Source organism: Carassius gibelio, chromosome B6, assembly GCF_023724105.1.
Source record: "Carassius gibelio isolate Cgi1373 ecotype wild population from Czech Republic chromosome B6, carGib1.2-hapl.c, whole genome shotgun sequence".
Classification (NCBI taxonomy): domain Eukaryota; kingdom Metazoa; phylum Chordata; class Actinopteri; order Cypriniformes; family Cyprinidae; genus Carassius; species Carassius gibelio.
In genome coordinates this window covers 2,573,245-2,591,284 of record NC_068401.1, presented here as the reverse complement: position 1 = coordinate 2,591,284, position 18,040 = coordinate 2,573,245, and the positions used below count along the sequence as shown (strand labels likewise).

General features: G+C 34.0%; 1 protein-coding gene across 3 annotated transcripts in view; it reads right to left on the bottom strand.

Annotated features, from left to right (window-relative positions):
* The window catches only part of slc12a5a (solute carrier family 12 member 5a), a 128,888-nt gene that overhangs the window by 6,001 nt on the left and 104,847 nt on the right, over positions 1–18,040 (bottom strand). For all 3 annotated transcript variants that reach the window (XM_052559930.1, XM_052559928.1, XM_052559929.1), the window contains exons 5-18: positions 13,574–13,628; positions 13,006–13,136; positions 9,874–10,121; positions 8,550–8,761; positions 7,180–7,347; positions 6,674–6,772; positions 6,285–6,342; positions 5,113–5,287; positions 4,827–4,945; positions 3,874–3,972; positions 3,668–3,787; positions 2,575–2,679; positions 1,595–1,763; positions 1,316–1,511 (exon numbers count right to left, since the gene is read on the bottom strand). In XM_052559930.1, the coding sequence (XP_052415890.1) occupies positions 1,316–1,511; positions 1,595–1,763; positions 2,575–2,679; positions 3,668–3,787; positions 3,874–3,972; positions 4,827–4,945; positions 5,113–5,287; positions 6,285–6,342; positions 6,674–6,772; positions 7,180–7,347; positions 8,550–8,761; positions 9,874–10,121; positions 13,006–13,136; positions 13,574–13,628 (1,954 nt within the window). The remainder of the gene's footprint in view (positions 1–1,315; positions 1,512–1,594; positions 1,764–2,574; positions 2,680–3,667; positions 3,788–3,873; positions 3,973–4,826; positions 4,946–5,112; positions 5,288–6,284; positions 6,343–6,673; positions 6,773–7,179; positions 7,348–8,549; positions 8,762–9,873; positions 10,122–13,005; positions 13,137–13,573; positions 13,629–18,040) is intronic.

Sequence of the window (18,040 nt, the reverse complement as noted above, 5' to 3'; positions counted from 1 at the left end):
TAACACAGAACAGACTCACACCAACACATACGATGCAATGAGTTTAACAGCTGCCGCAGCGCAGGCCAGTGCGTTTGCTAAATCTTACATACTGACTGAGATAAAAATGACAAAATCTTTTTATTTTCCCCATCCCTTACCAAACAGTAGCAAACTTTGAGTACACAACTAGTTTACCTCTATGTTTGTAGTTTGTACTGCAAAAACTTTTTTATACTTCAAAACTTGAACTTTACATCATGCTTTAAGTATACTACTATGTCCTTATTTAGCTTTTAATTTGTATATATTTTGTTATCTGAACATACAAAACATCCAAAGAAAGATAACGGTATCTACTTGTAAACAAAAACATTTTATTCTAGGGTCATGCATTCTTTTTTTAAACAGTTTAATGTGGGTAAGTTTCATAAAAAATAAAAATAAAATTTTGAACAAAAAGCTGAAAAAGACTATGAATTGGTTTCAGAATGATATTCAAAATGTAGATGGAGTCCATCAACACCCCAAAGCTTGACCGTAATTATTATCTCTTCATCAGTCGACATTTTATTCCATAACATTACAGTTTTGATGCTGTTTCATGTCAGATTACATGTATTAGTATCTGGTGTTTCTTTTTTCTTCTTCACTTGTGTTTTCTTTTGGAAATTCTGTGCAGAAGATGTGTACTAGCGCCCTCTACCGTATAATAATGAAAACACAGATTCTAGGAGTATAGCTCAAATATATTTAAACTTTTTGTAAGTATGTTATTTTAAGTATATTTCTGAGGAGTACATAAAAGTAAACTAAAAGCATAATTTCCAATTTTTTTAGTTTAAAAGAGGTATACTAATAACACACTTGAATAAATGTATTTTTCGTAAGGGATTGCAGAAACAAGCTTAAATAAAAATGGTTATGTTAACTGTTTAACTTGACTTAAAGGTTCTTTGGGGAACCAAAAAAAGGTTCTTCTATGACATACCACCTTTTGAAACTTTCTTTTTATATATATATATATTTTTTTTTTTTTTACTTTATTAGTACAGGACAGTTTAGAAGTGACAGAAAGCGAGGTGGGAGAGAGGGAAAGGTCCTCGAGCCGGGATTAAAACTCAGGATACCACTGAACTATATATATCACTGCACACAAGACAAAACCTTATTTTTTAAGAGTGTAGTGACTTTTTTTTTAAATCTACAGAATCCTTTTCCACTGTAAAGAACCTTTGAAGGACAGTAAAGGTTCAATGGTTGCTAAAAGCACTTCATGGAATTATTAATGCCAAAACAGACCCTTTATCTAAGAAACTGTGCTTCTGTCTCTCACCGATGAAGTTCCTCCAGCTCTGATGATCCTCGGCTTGTTTCCAGTTGCGTGGCCAGGAGGCCAGAACCGTGTTGTGTTGAAGACCTCCCAACCCTCCGGCCTGGACCAAATGTGACGTGGCATCCCTCATGTTAGAAGAAATGACCACCTGACAGAAACCCTTCACCTTCTCTGCATCCATGAGCTTCCTCAGAGACTTTGAGACACAGAACAAAGTGGGGAATTACATTAGAACACAAATCAGTATGTATGCTGTCTAAGCAGGTGTGTGAATGTCACCTGTTCGGCCTGCTGTCCTTGAGGATGGTTTTCCAGGTAGGTTCCCTCCAGCGCTGTGCCCACGATGGTCAGACCCTTCCCAGCCTTCAGCTGACTGGTCAGAGACAGCAAACGCGGCTGCTCCACATTCAGCTCAGAGTCCATGCTGACCAGGACTAATATCTGAGGTCTGAGAATAGAGAAAAGAATCAGAATTTTACATTTACACATGCGCAATAAGACAAGTAACATAAATAGTGTACTTTTAAAATCCAGCACACACACACACACACACACACACACACACACACACACACACACACACACACACACACATATATATATATATATATATATATATATATATATATATATATTTATGTTAAAACATAAAAATCTAAATAATTACAAATATTAAATAAAAAAAACATATATAAATATATTTATACATAAATAAAAATACACAAAAACACATACATACATGTTTAAAATAAGGCGACATTAATTATTTGTATAAAATACAATATATAACAAATAATTTTTTACATATTACATAAGTATAATCATATAATATGAATATGTACATTACATAATAGACACAATCACACATAAAATTTTAATTAAATACATTTTATGTAATTATATTAATTGTTAATTAATAGGTGTATTAACAGTTTTGATTTTAAGCTTAGTTTGTTTTCAAAAATTATATTCTGATTTAATTTGTTAATTAATTTTTTCATTTTAGTCCGACATATGCTTCAAAATATTTTATTCCAGTAAGCTGACAAGGAAACATTTTCATTTAATTATTTATTAAATGTTTTATTTTTAAAGTTTAGTTTTTAATTTAATTAAATTTAATTTAATTACAGCCTTTATCTATTTATGAAAAACTATTAATAAAAATATATAAATGATACAATTGTGCTTACAGAATTTATATAATAGTATTATTATAATTTATATAAATTGATCTATACTTTTTTTTTTTTTTTTACCTCCAGTTCTTGGTGTGCGGTGGTCCCTCTTCCAACCTCATGAGGGCGAAGCGGGCCGCGCTGAGAGACAGACCTCTTATTCCATCACCCCATTCCTTTTCTGCCCTGTCAGCACAGACACACAAACATCTTTTTCAAAATCTTGTATATAGTATGTATATATATATATATGGTTTACATTGGCTGCATATGACATTATTTATTACTTATTATTAGAGCTGTCGAAATCCATGCTAAGTCAGCATGCTTCTGTGTTTTAAATAAAAACAAATAATTAACATAAATAAATAAAACATGAAGTAAGAGATGTGTGCTCTAACTGCTGATACACATTAATTAATGCCCTGTTAATTTTTCCCGACTTTAAAGCATACTGCCATATAAATGAAGTAATCATGGGCGTATGAAATACCATAAATAACAACAAGTCTTATCTGACGCTTTAATTTTTTCAATCACTAGCTTTTGATTTTGGGAACGTTAACAATGAAACACCATTAACAAGCAACTCTAATACAACATTTGTGTGTATTACGATCCACCAATAACCAATATTTTAATTGGTTAAAATTAATAGAGAGTATCTTGTGTTTTTCCGTTAGTGCAGTGTATGTGTCTATTATTTTGCATACAATTTTTTGGCTTGCGTGCAAAACCTTGATGGACTAGTACATGCACTAGGTACTGTATCCCAAAATGCAATGCACACAATTTGACCTTGCATTTTGATTCAGATTTGTATAAAAAGATGAGGATGACATATGCATGCTGCTATTAATATTGCATGTATGTGCAGTATGTACGGTGCAGTATGCAGTAAGAATTCAAATCCGCACACACAGATCCATAATCCTGCCGCCAATTTTCTCCTTGTCTTTAATTTCCGGGCGACGGACGCGGGTCACTGTTCACTTTGACTCTGGAAGTGTTTCCAAAGGAAAAGCACTAAACTAATCAAATCCTGGAGCAGATTTCAGCTGTTCTTGGCCGGCCGGATTACAAGGGATCTGAAAATCCTGACAGGTCAAACGCCTGAAACTCATTTCTAATCCATCTCTTGGTCTCTCCTGACTCCGGGTCACAATCCACTTACCCTCGGAACTCAATATACTTGTAGATACAGCCGGCGATTCCCATTGCAACGATGGCGTAATACCAAGAACAGATGAACATGAGCGAGAGACAGAGGCTCATGCCAAGGAAGGATAGAGTCCTGTTGGAAAACATGAAGGGACATGTTAGTGTACAAATACGAGGGAAGCCACAGCAAATGCCAAGACATGGTGTTCTGGAGCTCACCAGTGGTAGAACTTGAATCGCGGTCTCCAGTTGGGCGTTCTGAGCAGAGTCTGAACAGCACAGGCCAGATTCACAAACATGTAGCACATGAGGAAAAACCTGCAGCCGCACGAGAGAAACAAACACCACAATGTTGAGAAAAACCCAGGATTATGGCTCAAATGTTTCAACCCTTAAACCACACTTAAAATGTACAACAATAATAGTACAACAATATAGAATTAAATAGCATTTATTGAAAACCACAATGTTGTTTAGTGGATCATGTTGATACATTAATATTTTTTACTAAAACTAAACCTTGAACTACTAAAAATCTAATTGAATTTAAATTAAACATTGTTATTTAAGTATTATTATTTAAATAATATTTAATACTATTTAAAATTAGCTTTTATTTTCATATTTTCTATTAATTGTTTTTTTTATAATTTTGTTAATTATAATTTGTTTATATAATATATGAATATAAATATGTCTATTGTATATAATATAATAAAAAAATGTATATAACAATTACATTAATATTTAATTAAAATTATTTATATTAACAGTTTTCATTTGAATTTTAGTTTATTACGTTTTAATTTTTTTTTATATGTTGTCTTTTTTAAGTATTTCGATTTATCTTTAATTTATTTTTATTTTAGTCTTCTTTTTAGTAATTTTAATCCTTTAACATATTTCATTCCAGTAATCTGACATGGCAACATTTCTAATTTCTCAATTTCTCTAATTTTCAGTAATATTTTACATTTTTATTTTATTTTAGCTTTACTTCAGCTGACAAAAACATTTTTTGAATAGTTTTCATTTCAGATAACAACAACAACAGATGAATGCTTCTTAATTTATAAACTGTATTATCTAAAGCAATGACATTCAGTAATTTTTATGTGTGATATAAATGTGTAAACACTTGTTGTATGTTGTATATCCGTATCGTCTCTTACATGGAGAGAATCGGAGCGACGTTATCCAGAGAAGCGATGAGAATTCCACTCTCACAGATGCATGCGGTCAGGAGCAACGCCCAGGTGGGCTCCCCATTTGCTTTGCCATGACCAAACACCTGAAACACACACACACACACACACACACACACACACACAAATGCCCATGAATAGCTTAACACAAGGTCAGTGCTGGCAGCTCTTGGCCAGAGTTAGCTGCAATGTGAATCTGACTTTATGCTGAAAGTCAAAGGCTAAACACTAAACATCATGTGTGCACGCTCACCCTGAGGAACGGCACGATGCCGTCTCGAGCGATGGCCTGCAGGAGACGCGGAGCACCTGTCAAACTCTGAAGCCCTGCACCGCAGGTGGAGAAGAAAGAGCCGATGACGATGACCCAGGGTGAAGGCCACGCCAGTGTCCCGATCACCAGATTCCCCCTGACCGCCTCACCAAACCTGAAACACACAAACATACACAAATAACTATTGAACTGCTCAATAGTTTGGGGTTTTATTCAGCAAAGATGCATTTAATTGATCAAATGACAGTAAAGACATATTCTATTTCAAATAAACGCTGTTCTTTTGAACTTTCTGTTCATCTAAAAATAAAAGTATATCACAGTTTCCAGAAAAATATTAGGCACCAAAACTGTTTTCAACATTCGTATTCTTGAGCAGTGAATCAATATATTTTGAATGATTTCTGAAGATCATGTGATCATGTAATGATGCTGGAAATTAAGGTTTGAACACAGGAATAAATTACATTTTAATAACTGTCACTCACATTTTTGAACATAGACTTTATAGTGCACAATCCAAACTAAAATTTGTATAATTCATGAATGAAAACATTTTGTAACATGATATACCATTGTACCATTTACATGGTAATGCAATGTCTGATTTTAAAATGAGTTTTAAAGGATGAATTTTGAGATTTTAAGCTTTCAGTTGATATATAATTTCTGATGATTTCTAAAATGTGATAGAGAAGATGCAATGAAGAAGTCAGAACTCCTGTTATAATGTAGATTTTTGAGGGTGCACGTTTGTCATAAATGAATCTATTACTACATAATTTTTTACAAAAAACATTGGTAAAATATATATTTGGGAGTCTTAGACCTTGCCAACGATATATAGTTTGTCAAAATTAGATTAAATTTAATTCTAATATAGTGAGGTAAATGTAGGCATCCCGTATACGGGAAGTGGGGACAGTTAAAGAGTTAAAATATATTCAAGTTAAAACAATTACTTAAACTGTAACAATATTTCACAGTTTTTATTGCATTTCTGCTTAAACAAAATTCAGCCTTGGTGAGAATAAGAAACTCCTTTTTAAACACACTCATAATCTCACAAACCCTAAACTTTTAAATGCAATTTATTTTTGTTTTCTTGAACTAAATCATGTGACAAGAGATATTTTAAACACATGACATACTTATCTCTCAGCACCGTTCCCTCGATGCAGGAACCAAACAGAATCACGCTGGACATGTCTGAATACTTCAGTTAAAGAATACTGTTTTTTCTTTTAGCTTCTCCACAGAGTGATTACTAGGCTTACATACTGTACATAAGAATTGAGAAGACGGACTCATTTTAGTGAATCGGTTCATTTGGACAGTTCCTTCCAATGAATTGCTTCAAAAACTTACCAACAACCACACAGGATTCATTTGTAATAAGCTGAATACTGCCAGAGACTTTTAACAAACTGATTTGATTAAACCCTAAAATGAGTCAAGTGGTATTTGATCACTAATATCATAAACTGTATCGCAGGAGGGTGTTGTATCAGACTGTGTGTGTTTCTCTATGAGAGGATACAGATGATGGAGGTGGTGGTGATGGCCAGGATGGTGCCGATGGGAATGGACTTCTGGGCATCCTGCAAATCACCAGATCGGTTCGATCCAGCCATGATACCTGTTCAAAACAAGACACATCATAGAAAGGCTACAATGTTTGCTAACTAACATCATTCCTGTACTTCCACTTGGGCTATTTCATAGCTTTGATGACCTAAAATATGGAAAATCCACACTTTTTTAAAAATAAACTTTTAAACAAAAATATTCGTTATTGGAATCTAAAGTTCCATTTAAACATTCTTTAAACCTTTCCATTGCAGAAAAATGTGTAGTGAAAAAAAGCTTTTTAAAAATGGTTCTAAAAAGGAAGTTTCCTCAGGAAAATGGTTCTTTTGTTACATCGCTATGAAACCCCCCTTTATTTCAAGAGCGTAGAATATTCTTATGCATTCTGATACACAAGGTCAATTTTCATAATCATAAATGATGGATGAGATCAGGGCTGTCAGGAGAAGACTCTACCTGTCACAGAGGGGAAGTAGATGCCCACCAGCATGGTGAAGAAGCTGGTGATGTCCGCAAGCACATAACGGTTGGTGTTGGTCGGTATGGAATCAGGTTCGACTGCGGCGGATAATCCCACTTTCTCAATGAAAGAACCCTTATCCATATAATTCCCAAAGAGATTCTCTAGAAGAGAGAAACAAGGAAACAAAGAAAGAGAATATGAGCAAAGCGTACATTTATCTATCATCAGTGTTAGAGGCTTGTTCAGATCATTAACACTAAATATGAGCAATATGAAAAACAACGATAAGTAGACACAGAGAAAAAAAATACTTTATTTTAAAATCATGATACAAAAGTGAATGTCTTGTGTTGGTTCACTAGTGTTCAAAAGTTTTGGGTCAGTGAGATTTGTATTGTTTTTGAAAGAAGTCTCATCATCCAATATATATATGTTTTTTTTTCTTTCTAGCCAGAATATATATATATATATGATAAATATATGATGTAACAGGTGAAGCTCAATTAAATATATTTTTTTAATTAAAAATTTCATAAACCAAAATTTTTTTCTATTTATTTCTGGGGTACAAAAAAAAAAAAACATAGTCTCACAGTAGTCTAAGTTTGGCTCTATTCATGGTTTATTTTTATTCAAATGTGTTATATGTTCATACTTGTTATAGGCAACAAAAAGACATATGTGTTATGTGTTTTCTAGGACTGAAATATATGGAGGGCAAAATATATGCTTAAGTGCTTTAAAAAAAATACATGTATTAATATATTTTTGACAAAATTCAAAAATGACCAAAAATACTTCAGTAGAAATTAAATCTGCATAAATAGATTTTTGGCATTTTATGTATTGGCATTTTAATATATTTTGTATGTTTTTAGAATATATATATATATATATATATATATATATATATATATATATATATATATATATATATATATATATATTCTAAAAACATACAAAATTGTTTATTTGAAAATATGTATTTTTGTTGTATGGCTCATTTTTATAAAAACCAGCAATGCTGTGAAATATTCTTATCATTTAAAACAACTAGTCTCTATTTGGAAACATTTTTAAATGTTTTGTTTATTTCTGTGATCAAAGCTAAATTTCCTTCAGAAATCATTCTAATATGCTGATCTGTGGTTTAAGAAACATTTGTTATTGTGAATTTTTAAAACAGTTGATTCTTTGATGAATAGAAAAAAATTTTCATTTGTAACATTATAAATGTCACTTTTAATCTATTTGCAATGCATTCTTGCAGCATAAAGTGTTCATTTATTTATTTATTTAAAAAAAAAAAAAAAAAAACATATTATTAACACCAAAAGCATGTTTATGATATGGCTGTATTTACCGCGCAGTATGCCACTCATAACTCCGGGGATTCCCTGTATTTCTGTGATGTTGTTGTTGGCGAAATAGCTGTCGCAGGTGGCATTCAGGAACTCAGAGTCGCAGAAGATCCGCCAGAGTTTGGTGGTGACCGTGGCATTTTCTGTCTCGATGACCTTCGCACACACATCGAAGCCTTTCCAAACCAGAGTCCGGTTTCCCAGCACACACACTCTGTGGAAATCATTTCAAACTAAATAATTTCTAAAGGACAAAAAACAGCTTCAATTAGATATTAGCGTTTTAGTGTTTTTCAGGGACAGTGCGGAATATTACAGGTCAAGTAGATGGCTAGGGCTGCATGATTAAACGAAGGAGATTGTCATGCATATCTTTCAGAGAAGCACGGTCCTGTGATCAGTAGTAAATCTCCATCCAAAAGCCAGAGGGCACTCTCACACTGAAACTCCCAATATGCTCCACAGAAGAAAGGTAATGCATGTCTTTCCAGGGTTGTGGCTAGAAGGGATACAGCTGTAGCTTGAAATTAACAATGAAGTTGTAATTTACTGACAAGCTACTTAAAAGTGTTTTCATAATTGCACAATCGCTTTAATTGTGAGATTATGAAATCGATGAATTCTTTCTGTGATTATGAAAGCATAATTTGGAGGATGTTCCTGTGGCTCAGTGGTAGAGCACTGTGTTAACACAGCAAAAGGTCATGGGTTCATATCCCATATATATATATATATATATATATATATATATATATATAGAAAAGGAAAAAAAAGTATTTCCTGAATGCGCTGTAAGTTGCTTTGGATAAAAGTGTCTGCTAAATGCATAAAAGTTAATGTAATGTAAATTTCAAGCAGTTTACGTAACTTGTCAATCAACTACAGCTCTGTGTAGTAAATGCTCTTCCATCTGAACCTGTTTCTGTATTCCAACAAGCCTTTACATGGCAAATTTGTGTCACTTATAACATGCATTTGAAAAAAGCAACATGAGAAGCATTTAAAAACCTTTTGTCCCACAAAATACAACTTTAATGACTTGTTTTTATTCCATTGTGCAGTCCTACTGACAACCGATATTTTGAACCGATATTTTTGCCTGGTGTAAAAATTATATTAATGTCAAAATTAAGAATAACAAAGGCTCTGGCAATAATGTTCTTGATATGCTATTAAATTTTATCTGCAAATCAGTTTAGAAAATGACAGATACCGATAAACATAAAACTTCTTAATATCGGTGCCGATAATCGGCCAGGCCAATACTTGGTCGACCCCCATTAGGTATATCTGATATATTGTGATTGTAATATTTGAGGCACATACGGGAAGATCGGAGGATCGAAGGCGGTTTTGATCACTCCAGCATAGACGGCGAGGATCGAGCAGATGACACAGGCGAGGAAGAGCAGAGCCAGTTTGTTCACATACTTTACTCCTACAAACACCACAATGGCCATGAAGCTGAGCACCAGTGTGCCGTAAACACGCATGTTGTTCAGCATGGCTGCTTCGGCCTCGGCTCCCTCCAGACCCTCCATCTTAAAAACAGCCGCTTGTGGTACGATGTACACCTGAGATAGGAGGAGAAAATAAAGAGGAAGGAGGATCAAAGGATAAAAGGGAATCAAAAAGAACAAAAATGTTTAGGTCTGCCAATCAATATTCTGTGATAAAATAATTTTCCTCAGACTTTAAGGACTTTCATGTTTATAGACTGTAACTGTGCTTTTCTGACAAAAACTGATTCAGATAATCATTTCAATCCAAAAAATACCCAAAAGGACTAAGTTTGGCGTTAATCTTTCCAACAAACTTGCTTACCGAGACTTAAAAGGTAATTGTTTTATTGTTTTGTGTTATTTACTTGTTTACAACAAAATCTGAACAGTCAAATATAATGGGGGAGTGTTAAAGGTCAGAATATCAGAAAAAAGTGTGTACAAATGATAAAAACAAACCTCATCAAACAAACAAGGTGAATCAAAAAAAAAAAACAAAGAATAGCAAACAGACAAAGAGGGATAAAATAATGAGAGGTGTGAGAGATTTAGAGTGACATTTAGAGTAAAACAGACTAGTGTGAGTTCAGTTCTAGAAGCACTAATTGAACTAGTCAAGCGTGGTATTAATACTGCAAATGGACTGCCATTAGTTCTTATTAGAGACCTGACCTAAATTATATTCAATGCCATAAACTTTTGGGTGCATGCGCTTACCGCTCTAAGCACAATACATTGCATCTTTCATTAATCTGTTGCATATATTCCCACATTATAAGAAGGATGAAAGTGAGAAATTATTGGGAATCTTATGCAGTCTGTCAAGATTATTTCTGGGTCATAAATCACTTCAAAAACAATGTTATATTGTTATATTCCACTTTATAAAAAAGCTTCTCATCTCATCAAAATATGCGTAAGCATCTATGATATGCATTATGTTCTTATAATTTTTTTTTCAAATAAGTTTTTATTACATGAAATAGCTTCAATTATACAAAAAAATAAAATAAAAAAAGGTTTATTTAGGAAAACGTCGCCATTTGTCAACAGTTGTACCACAATGGAAAATGGCAAAAAAGTAGTTTTCTATTAAATATTCTATTCTATTCTATTTCTTTTAATAATTGATGCATCCAGTCTTGATCTGCCATAACACACATATATACTCATGCACACACACACAAACACACACACATTGTTACGGTCACCGAAGAATAACTCATCCTCATTGTCATCATATCACACAACTCTTCCTATTGCCCTTTCTTTGAAATATTGCTGTATATATTTTCTGAAAAGAATAAATAATTTTCTTATCCATACATAATAAAATAATAAAATAAAAACATCTAATTTAAATAATCTCTAAATTCAAATATGCAAAAAAAGAAAAAAAGAAAAAAGTTCCTAAAAATTTATTAAAACATATTCACATGATCGGGATTAGATTCATTAGATTCACCCATTTTTGCAATTAAATAAATATTGTATAATATTATTACTTTTTTTTAATGAATATATATTTAAAAAAACTTCAAATATTTACATATTTATCATTATTATTGTTATTTTTTTCATCAACCAGTCTTCTCTCAGGATTCAGTGGTTTTCACAGACTGTGTGATCTGCATGTGGGAAGCGAATAAGTGCTTTTCAATTGCTGAAACACACACAGATGATCAGCTAGTCGCTATGGTGACCTGTTCATTTTTATAATATCTGCTGGGTTACACAATACGGCTTTAATCTCAAAGTGACGGCTCGCTTTAAATAGACGTCTTAGTGTCCTTCTGAACCGTAGGCTGGATAAAATTCTCGCTCAAACCATCATGTCTCGGACCTGCATATCTCTGAGTGGAGAAGATTTTGCATGGACAACGGGAGCTAAGCCTATGTTCCCCCAGAAGACAGAATTAACCCAGACACACTAAAGCCCCTGAAGCAATGCAATATGAAATACATGATCAGTGAGAACACGAGTGTTGAAACACATGCTAGCACTAATCAGCGCCGCAATTAAACGCAGAGTCTGCATAATTACTTAATTACTTGCTCTAAGACGAGTGAGGAAGGCAGGACGTGAGAGAGAGAGATAAAATGAAAGACTGATGAACAAGAAGAAATGAAATCAACTTTTTTTTTAATGCATGTAGACACATGATTTCAGTGTTTTTGGGTAACATCCTGACTACTGTGATGTCTTGATGTAGTTGATTTTTAAAGGCAGTTTAGAACGGGTCCTTCGCTGCCAGTGATGTTGTGTGCGTGCATTTAAAGAGCAAAAGTCTTTTGATAAAATTATTTCAGTTCAGCCTCATGTCATTGCAAATCCATTTAGACTTAAAAAGAGGTTTAGCTGAATGCCCATACACCATAAAATAATACAGTGACCAGTGCACTGACTAGATCTCAAAAAGACAAAAAGCATCATAGTAGTCCATACAACTTATGCTTTTTATTAAAAGGTTTTCTGAAGTCTTGCAAGATTTTAAAATCTGAACCCTTTTTCAGGTTCAAGTACCCTTTCATCATGACCAAACCAGAAATGTGTTCCTGTTAAAGCGATAGTAAGTTTTGGTTTCCATTCACTTGAATTGTATTGTATTTTAATATGCAGAAGAATGAATTAGATTTGACAGCTATGCTAGAGGGCTTTTTATGATGCTTCATATATTATTTTGCAAAATGACCTACTGTAAAAGAAGTAGAATTACACATTGTTTTCTTTTTAATTATTTTGTTGGGTGACAACCCTCAACCTGACTTGAAATGAGACATACATAAAGTGTTTTGGCACTAAGTGCATTTTTAATATGAAATGTACTGCTGTGCCAAGCTAAACCTTGCTTATGAGAGCTGTGCAAAGAGAAAAAGTGGCCTAAGAATTGCAAAATGTATCTTAGTGACTAAGTCTGTGATTCAACACACATAAAACGCAAGTTGTTGATCTCACCAGCAGGATCTCGATGCAGCCCAGGATGTACATGGCTCCAGCATAGGTGGTGCCCAAGTAGAAGCAGATACCTACAGCTCCACCGAACTCAGGGCCCAGAGAGCGAGAGATCATGTAATAGGAGCCTCCAGCTGTTAAACAGAAAACACTTTTAGGAAGCTTGCCTTTGAACAAATGACGATCTGCTGGGATACTACAGAAGCATTCTGATGTTGACGGCTCATAAAAATAGCACAATACAACCCACAATTACAACCTCCTGTTTCTTGGAAAATATTAAGCATGCTTATAGAGAAAGGCTTTTAGCACTATTGAGATAATAGCAGCTTATTGCTGATGAACAACGGACGGGGAACCGAACCTGGCAATTTCACCTCACCTCTGCTCTCCTCCAATCAGGAGATGAGATCGAGACTTTCATTAGGACAGGACACGCTCAGACAATTATGAATACATAAATACAGCTTTGAGGATATTGCTGTCTGCTCATTGCTCGGAGTTGTTGTTGCTACGGTGACTGCTTCCTGTTGCCAAGACGACCCATATGCACATGTTAAGGCTTGCTTACCTGGCACGACGCCGTTCGTGGCGATGGCACTCATGGAGATGGCAGTGAGCATCGTCTGGGAGAAAACACACAGAAGGAAAGACAAAACAAGGATTAGGTGAATAAGCACATTTGAAATGAATTAGATACATATTAATGCCAGGATGATACTTCAATTTCTACTAACAGCAACTAACTAACAACAAAAATGTCAATATGTTTCTAGAATATCGGCAGTACATCATACAAAGCAGGAGATTGTGAAAGCAGATCTATAGCTGTGTCAGATCGCTTTGATTAAAGCAATTTAGTAGAACTGAAAGTATCAGAATAAATCTGATCTCTTTTGAAACCGTCTCTTTATATTGCTGCACTGAGCCAAAGCAATTGTAAAACGTCCTGGAGATTAAAGCCGTCTTTAAATCAGCACTGAACTGTCTCCAGAAATGCAAATGCATTTATTTTGGAGGAACGGGAGCGAGCTGTCAAGACTGATGCTTCTTTTGAACGTGACATGCAACATACAGACAGAAACAAATATGTGTTTCGATCAAAAGAAAAAGAGAGAAAGAGTCTACTCTACATTTCTTATTTGCTTAAAAACACCCTTTAAACCGTGTTAAAATCTCTGTAACACACAAGACATCTCGTGGCTGATTGTGAACACATACGTCACTGTCAAAGAGACGTGGCAGACACATGCACATGAAAACACAACTGTGCAAATCAAAATAATTTTCAACCCACCGTGTGAATTATTTCTCCTACACAAAAACTTAAAAAGGACTTCTTCTGAAGTCTCCTGCCCAGATGTTTCTCCTGAGAATAACACCCCAGTAATCTCAGGAGAAACATCTGAGACAAAGTCCATGAGCTATGAAAAAGCAATCTTTGAACAATACAATCTGAGAGGATTCATGTGTTTTAGTTCATTAGGCTTTGATCAGCAGTTTTCTCTCTCAGATGGGTTTGACAAGACACTAATTGAGACTAAGTGTTTTATCTTGACTATAACCGAGACTCATGTGAGATCTGGTCCATTTCCACACACACACACACACACACACACACACACGTCCAAAGGCAACTCAGAAACGCTGTACATATCATCACAGAACTCCATATGCTAAGCACATGCTGGCTGCAGCCTCTGATTGGACGATGAAGGGCACCGGCTGCTTGAACTAGTTTTCCCGGCCAATCACACCATCTGGCTTCAGCAGCATGAGCCAATAATATGAGACAGATACTATGACAACCAACCCAAAGATTTAGAGAAACAATTGTGAATGAATAAACGGCCCATTTTCTGACAGATTACATATTGTGTAGCTGACATTTACTGAGGGATTCATGACACAGAGTTATTGTTTAATTCTGCAGTATTATTTTCATTCATGCTAAAGAACAAGCGTTCATATAAGAGAAAAACAAACGTCTGTATAAATCACTTGATTCAGTGAAAAGCAGTAATTTACATAACAATGTTAAACAATCTACATTTCAGTCAGGATTTTGTTCAGCTTTTTTCATAAATGAGCCCCATTCTCTTTAAAAATAAATATTTAATACAATTAACACTGCATTCAAGTCAGGCAACAATTAAAAAAAAAATAGAACAATAATAAACTAATAACACTTCACCATCAATGGATTTGCACAGCATACATGTTGGCTGAACAGTAAAAAAATATTATTATTATTATTTTTGTTTAGAATTTTTCATGTTTATTTATTGTATTTTAAAATGCAGTTTATTCCTGTGATCAAATCTGTATTTTCAGCATCATTTCTCCAGTCTTCAGTGTCACATGATCTTCAGAAATCATTCTAATATGCTGATTTGCAACATTTATGACTATAAATGCTGAAAACAGTTGTGCTGCTTCATATTTTTGTGAAAACTGCAATACATTTTATTTTTCAGGATGAATAGAAAGTTCAAAAGAACCACATTTATTTGAAACAGAAAACTTTTAACATCATAAATGCGTTTTTGATCAATTTAATGCATCTTTGCTGAATGAAAGCACTTAATTCCCTAAAAGAAAAATAAAAAAATTTATATAAAACAGTACTGTATAACACAAACTTCAAGTAACTTAATTCATGTATGTGTCTCCTCACTGGGCCTCTCGAGAGGATCAATTTACATAATCACATGACACATCAGAAAATGCATTAAATACAGCTGAGCTCAGAAAACAGAAGTGCAGAATGAAGATGGAGAAGTGCATCTTCCTTTCACACACCGGTCTGAGTGTGCAACCTCATAATGGCTGTAAATGTATGCACAATCAACATTTCTCTCATTTTGGCTGTCATTTTTTGGAGTTTGAGCAATGCATTTTGGGATTGTGCTGCCTGCCTAATAATTTGGCCAATTCTCTTTTGGACCAGAGTCACTGTCTCGGTGTTTAGTGTTAATTTCATTACATCTACATCACTGAATACAGAACTCATATTCATGCAATAATGCATTCCCACAAATACTTTGATCATTTCACGACTGTCACGATCCATAAATAACCAAAGCGCTGTCTGTCATCCGCCTGTCAATATTTCTCTGCCTGCTGACTATTTGAAAGTGGATCAATGCTGTTGTTTGTGTCCTTTAATGATTCATTTCTGCATTTCTAACGGCTTCTGTCTGTCTTAAAGAGGCGAGCGTCTCCATCTCTGTGATGCATGAAAGAATCAGCGTTCTCTCCTCCTCTCCATCTGTTGCCATGAGAGACCGAACGCGATGAAAAGCAAGCAACGGGCACCTGGCAATGAGCTGGTAATTTCAGATGTCATCGATAGCATCTCGCTACTTCTAATCATGATGCATATGTGTGCTCATTCAGAAAGTGCAGGCGAATGTTGAGGTGTGGCTGATTCTGCTGATGGTGTGGACGACCAGATAAATCACATACACGGTTTCAAAGTCACTGTGATGAATCAGGCAAACATCAATTGTATCTTCATCTGTTCCTCTGCAGATACGTCTCTGAGGCCGCTATAACCTCAATTTGAAGGATTCTGTAAAGTCTTCATTATCTTTGAGTGTCTCTAAAGGCTGTAGCTTTCACATAATGTGCTTGGGTTTTAAATGGGAAAACCTCATGTATGCATTAAATTAATGTTGCTGTTAATTAAACTGCCTATTACCTTTTAGGATTTTCAACATGTTAAGAGTGAATCTTACTAAACCTGCAACCTAATAGCAGAAGCGTTACTAACTAAAGTTAGTAAATACATTTTGTTAATTGAAACAAAGATGAAATGGAATAAAATACATACAATTAGATTGGAAACATAACAATAAACATGAAATCTGAAGTTGAAACAGTAAACTGAAATTATAAATAGCTTATAAAAATGACATTAAAATGACTAAAAAATAAACTAAAATAAAAAACTGAAAATATGAAAGTGAAAAGTAATTCAAAATATTTATAAAAAGAAAGAAACTAATTACTTTATTAATTATGTTTTGCAAAACAAAAATGAAGCCTAATTTGAAGCCCATTAAGATGTTTTAAATGTGATATTTTCATGAAAATGTAGCCCATTTACACCTCATTACTGTTATAGTTACTGTAACATTTAGAAAATTGTGATGAAATAATTTCAATTGTAATGCATTAATTCATCATGCTAGTATTTGAAGACTTTATTTGCAAAAACAGTTTTTTCAGCTTTCAAAAATCATGTTTTTCTTTTTATTATTATGCTATCATGTTTTTATTGTGTTAGTTAGCTATTTTTTTTTATCAAAATATCTCAGCCACAGTTTGACTGATTTAAATGGAAATGCACAATGAAAAAAAAAACATGATTTTTAAAAATCTGTTGTTGCAAATGAACTATTCATTTGTTGTAGTACACTGAATTAAATTGATGCTCATTAAAACACATATTCACTGACAATTAATTTGCTTCCTTTGAACAATTACCACAATAAAAATAAAAATAATGATACTCTAATGAGAGGCCAGTTTAAATACTCAAAAGGACAAATTTACACAATGAAAACCGGGAGGGAACATGCTTAATTGTCATGCTTAATGATCTATAAAATATATATCTGATCCATATTGTTTTATAATTTTTTTCATTCAGATGCTTTTATATTCTGTGCTCCAAACACACTTGAGGCAATGCAATCCTTCAAAACAAGGCTAAAATGTCACTAGAGCAACCAGAGAGACACAAGAAAAGAAAGATGGCCTAAAATGACTACTGACTCTACAGGCTGTTCTAGAATCAGTATGTAAAATGAATTGCTATTATACTATCAAAATAAAAACTCAATGACACAAGATAATAGTGTTAGCAATATTCTGAAATGAACATATTCTTCTCCACTCTTGACATCAGATGTAGAGAGATTGATGCACATTTAGTGGCTCATTCAGTTTCCATCAGCTTAACTGCTGTCAGCTTATTAGACATAATCAGAAAACACTACGCATGTTAACACACACACTGTGTACTCAGATA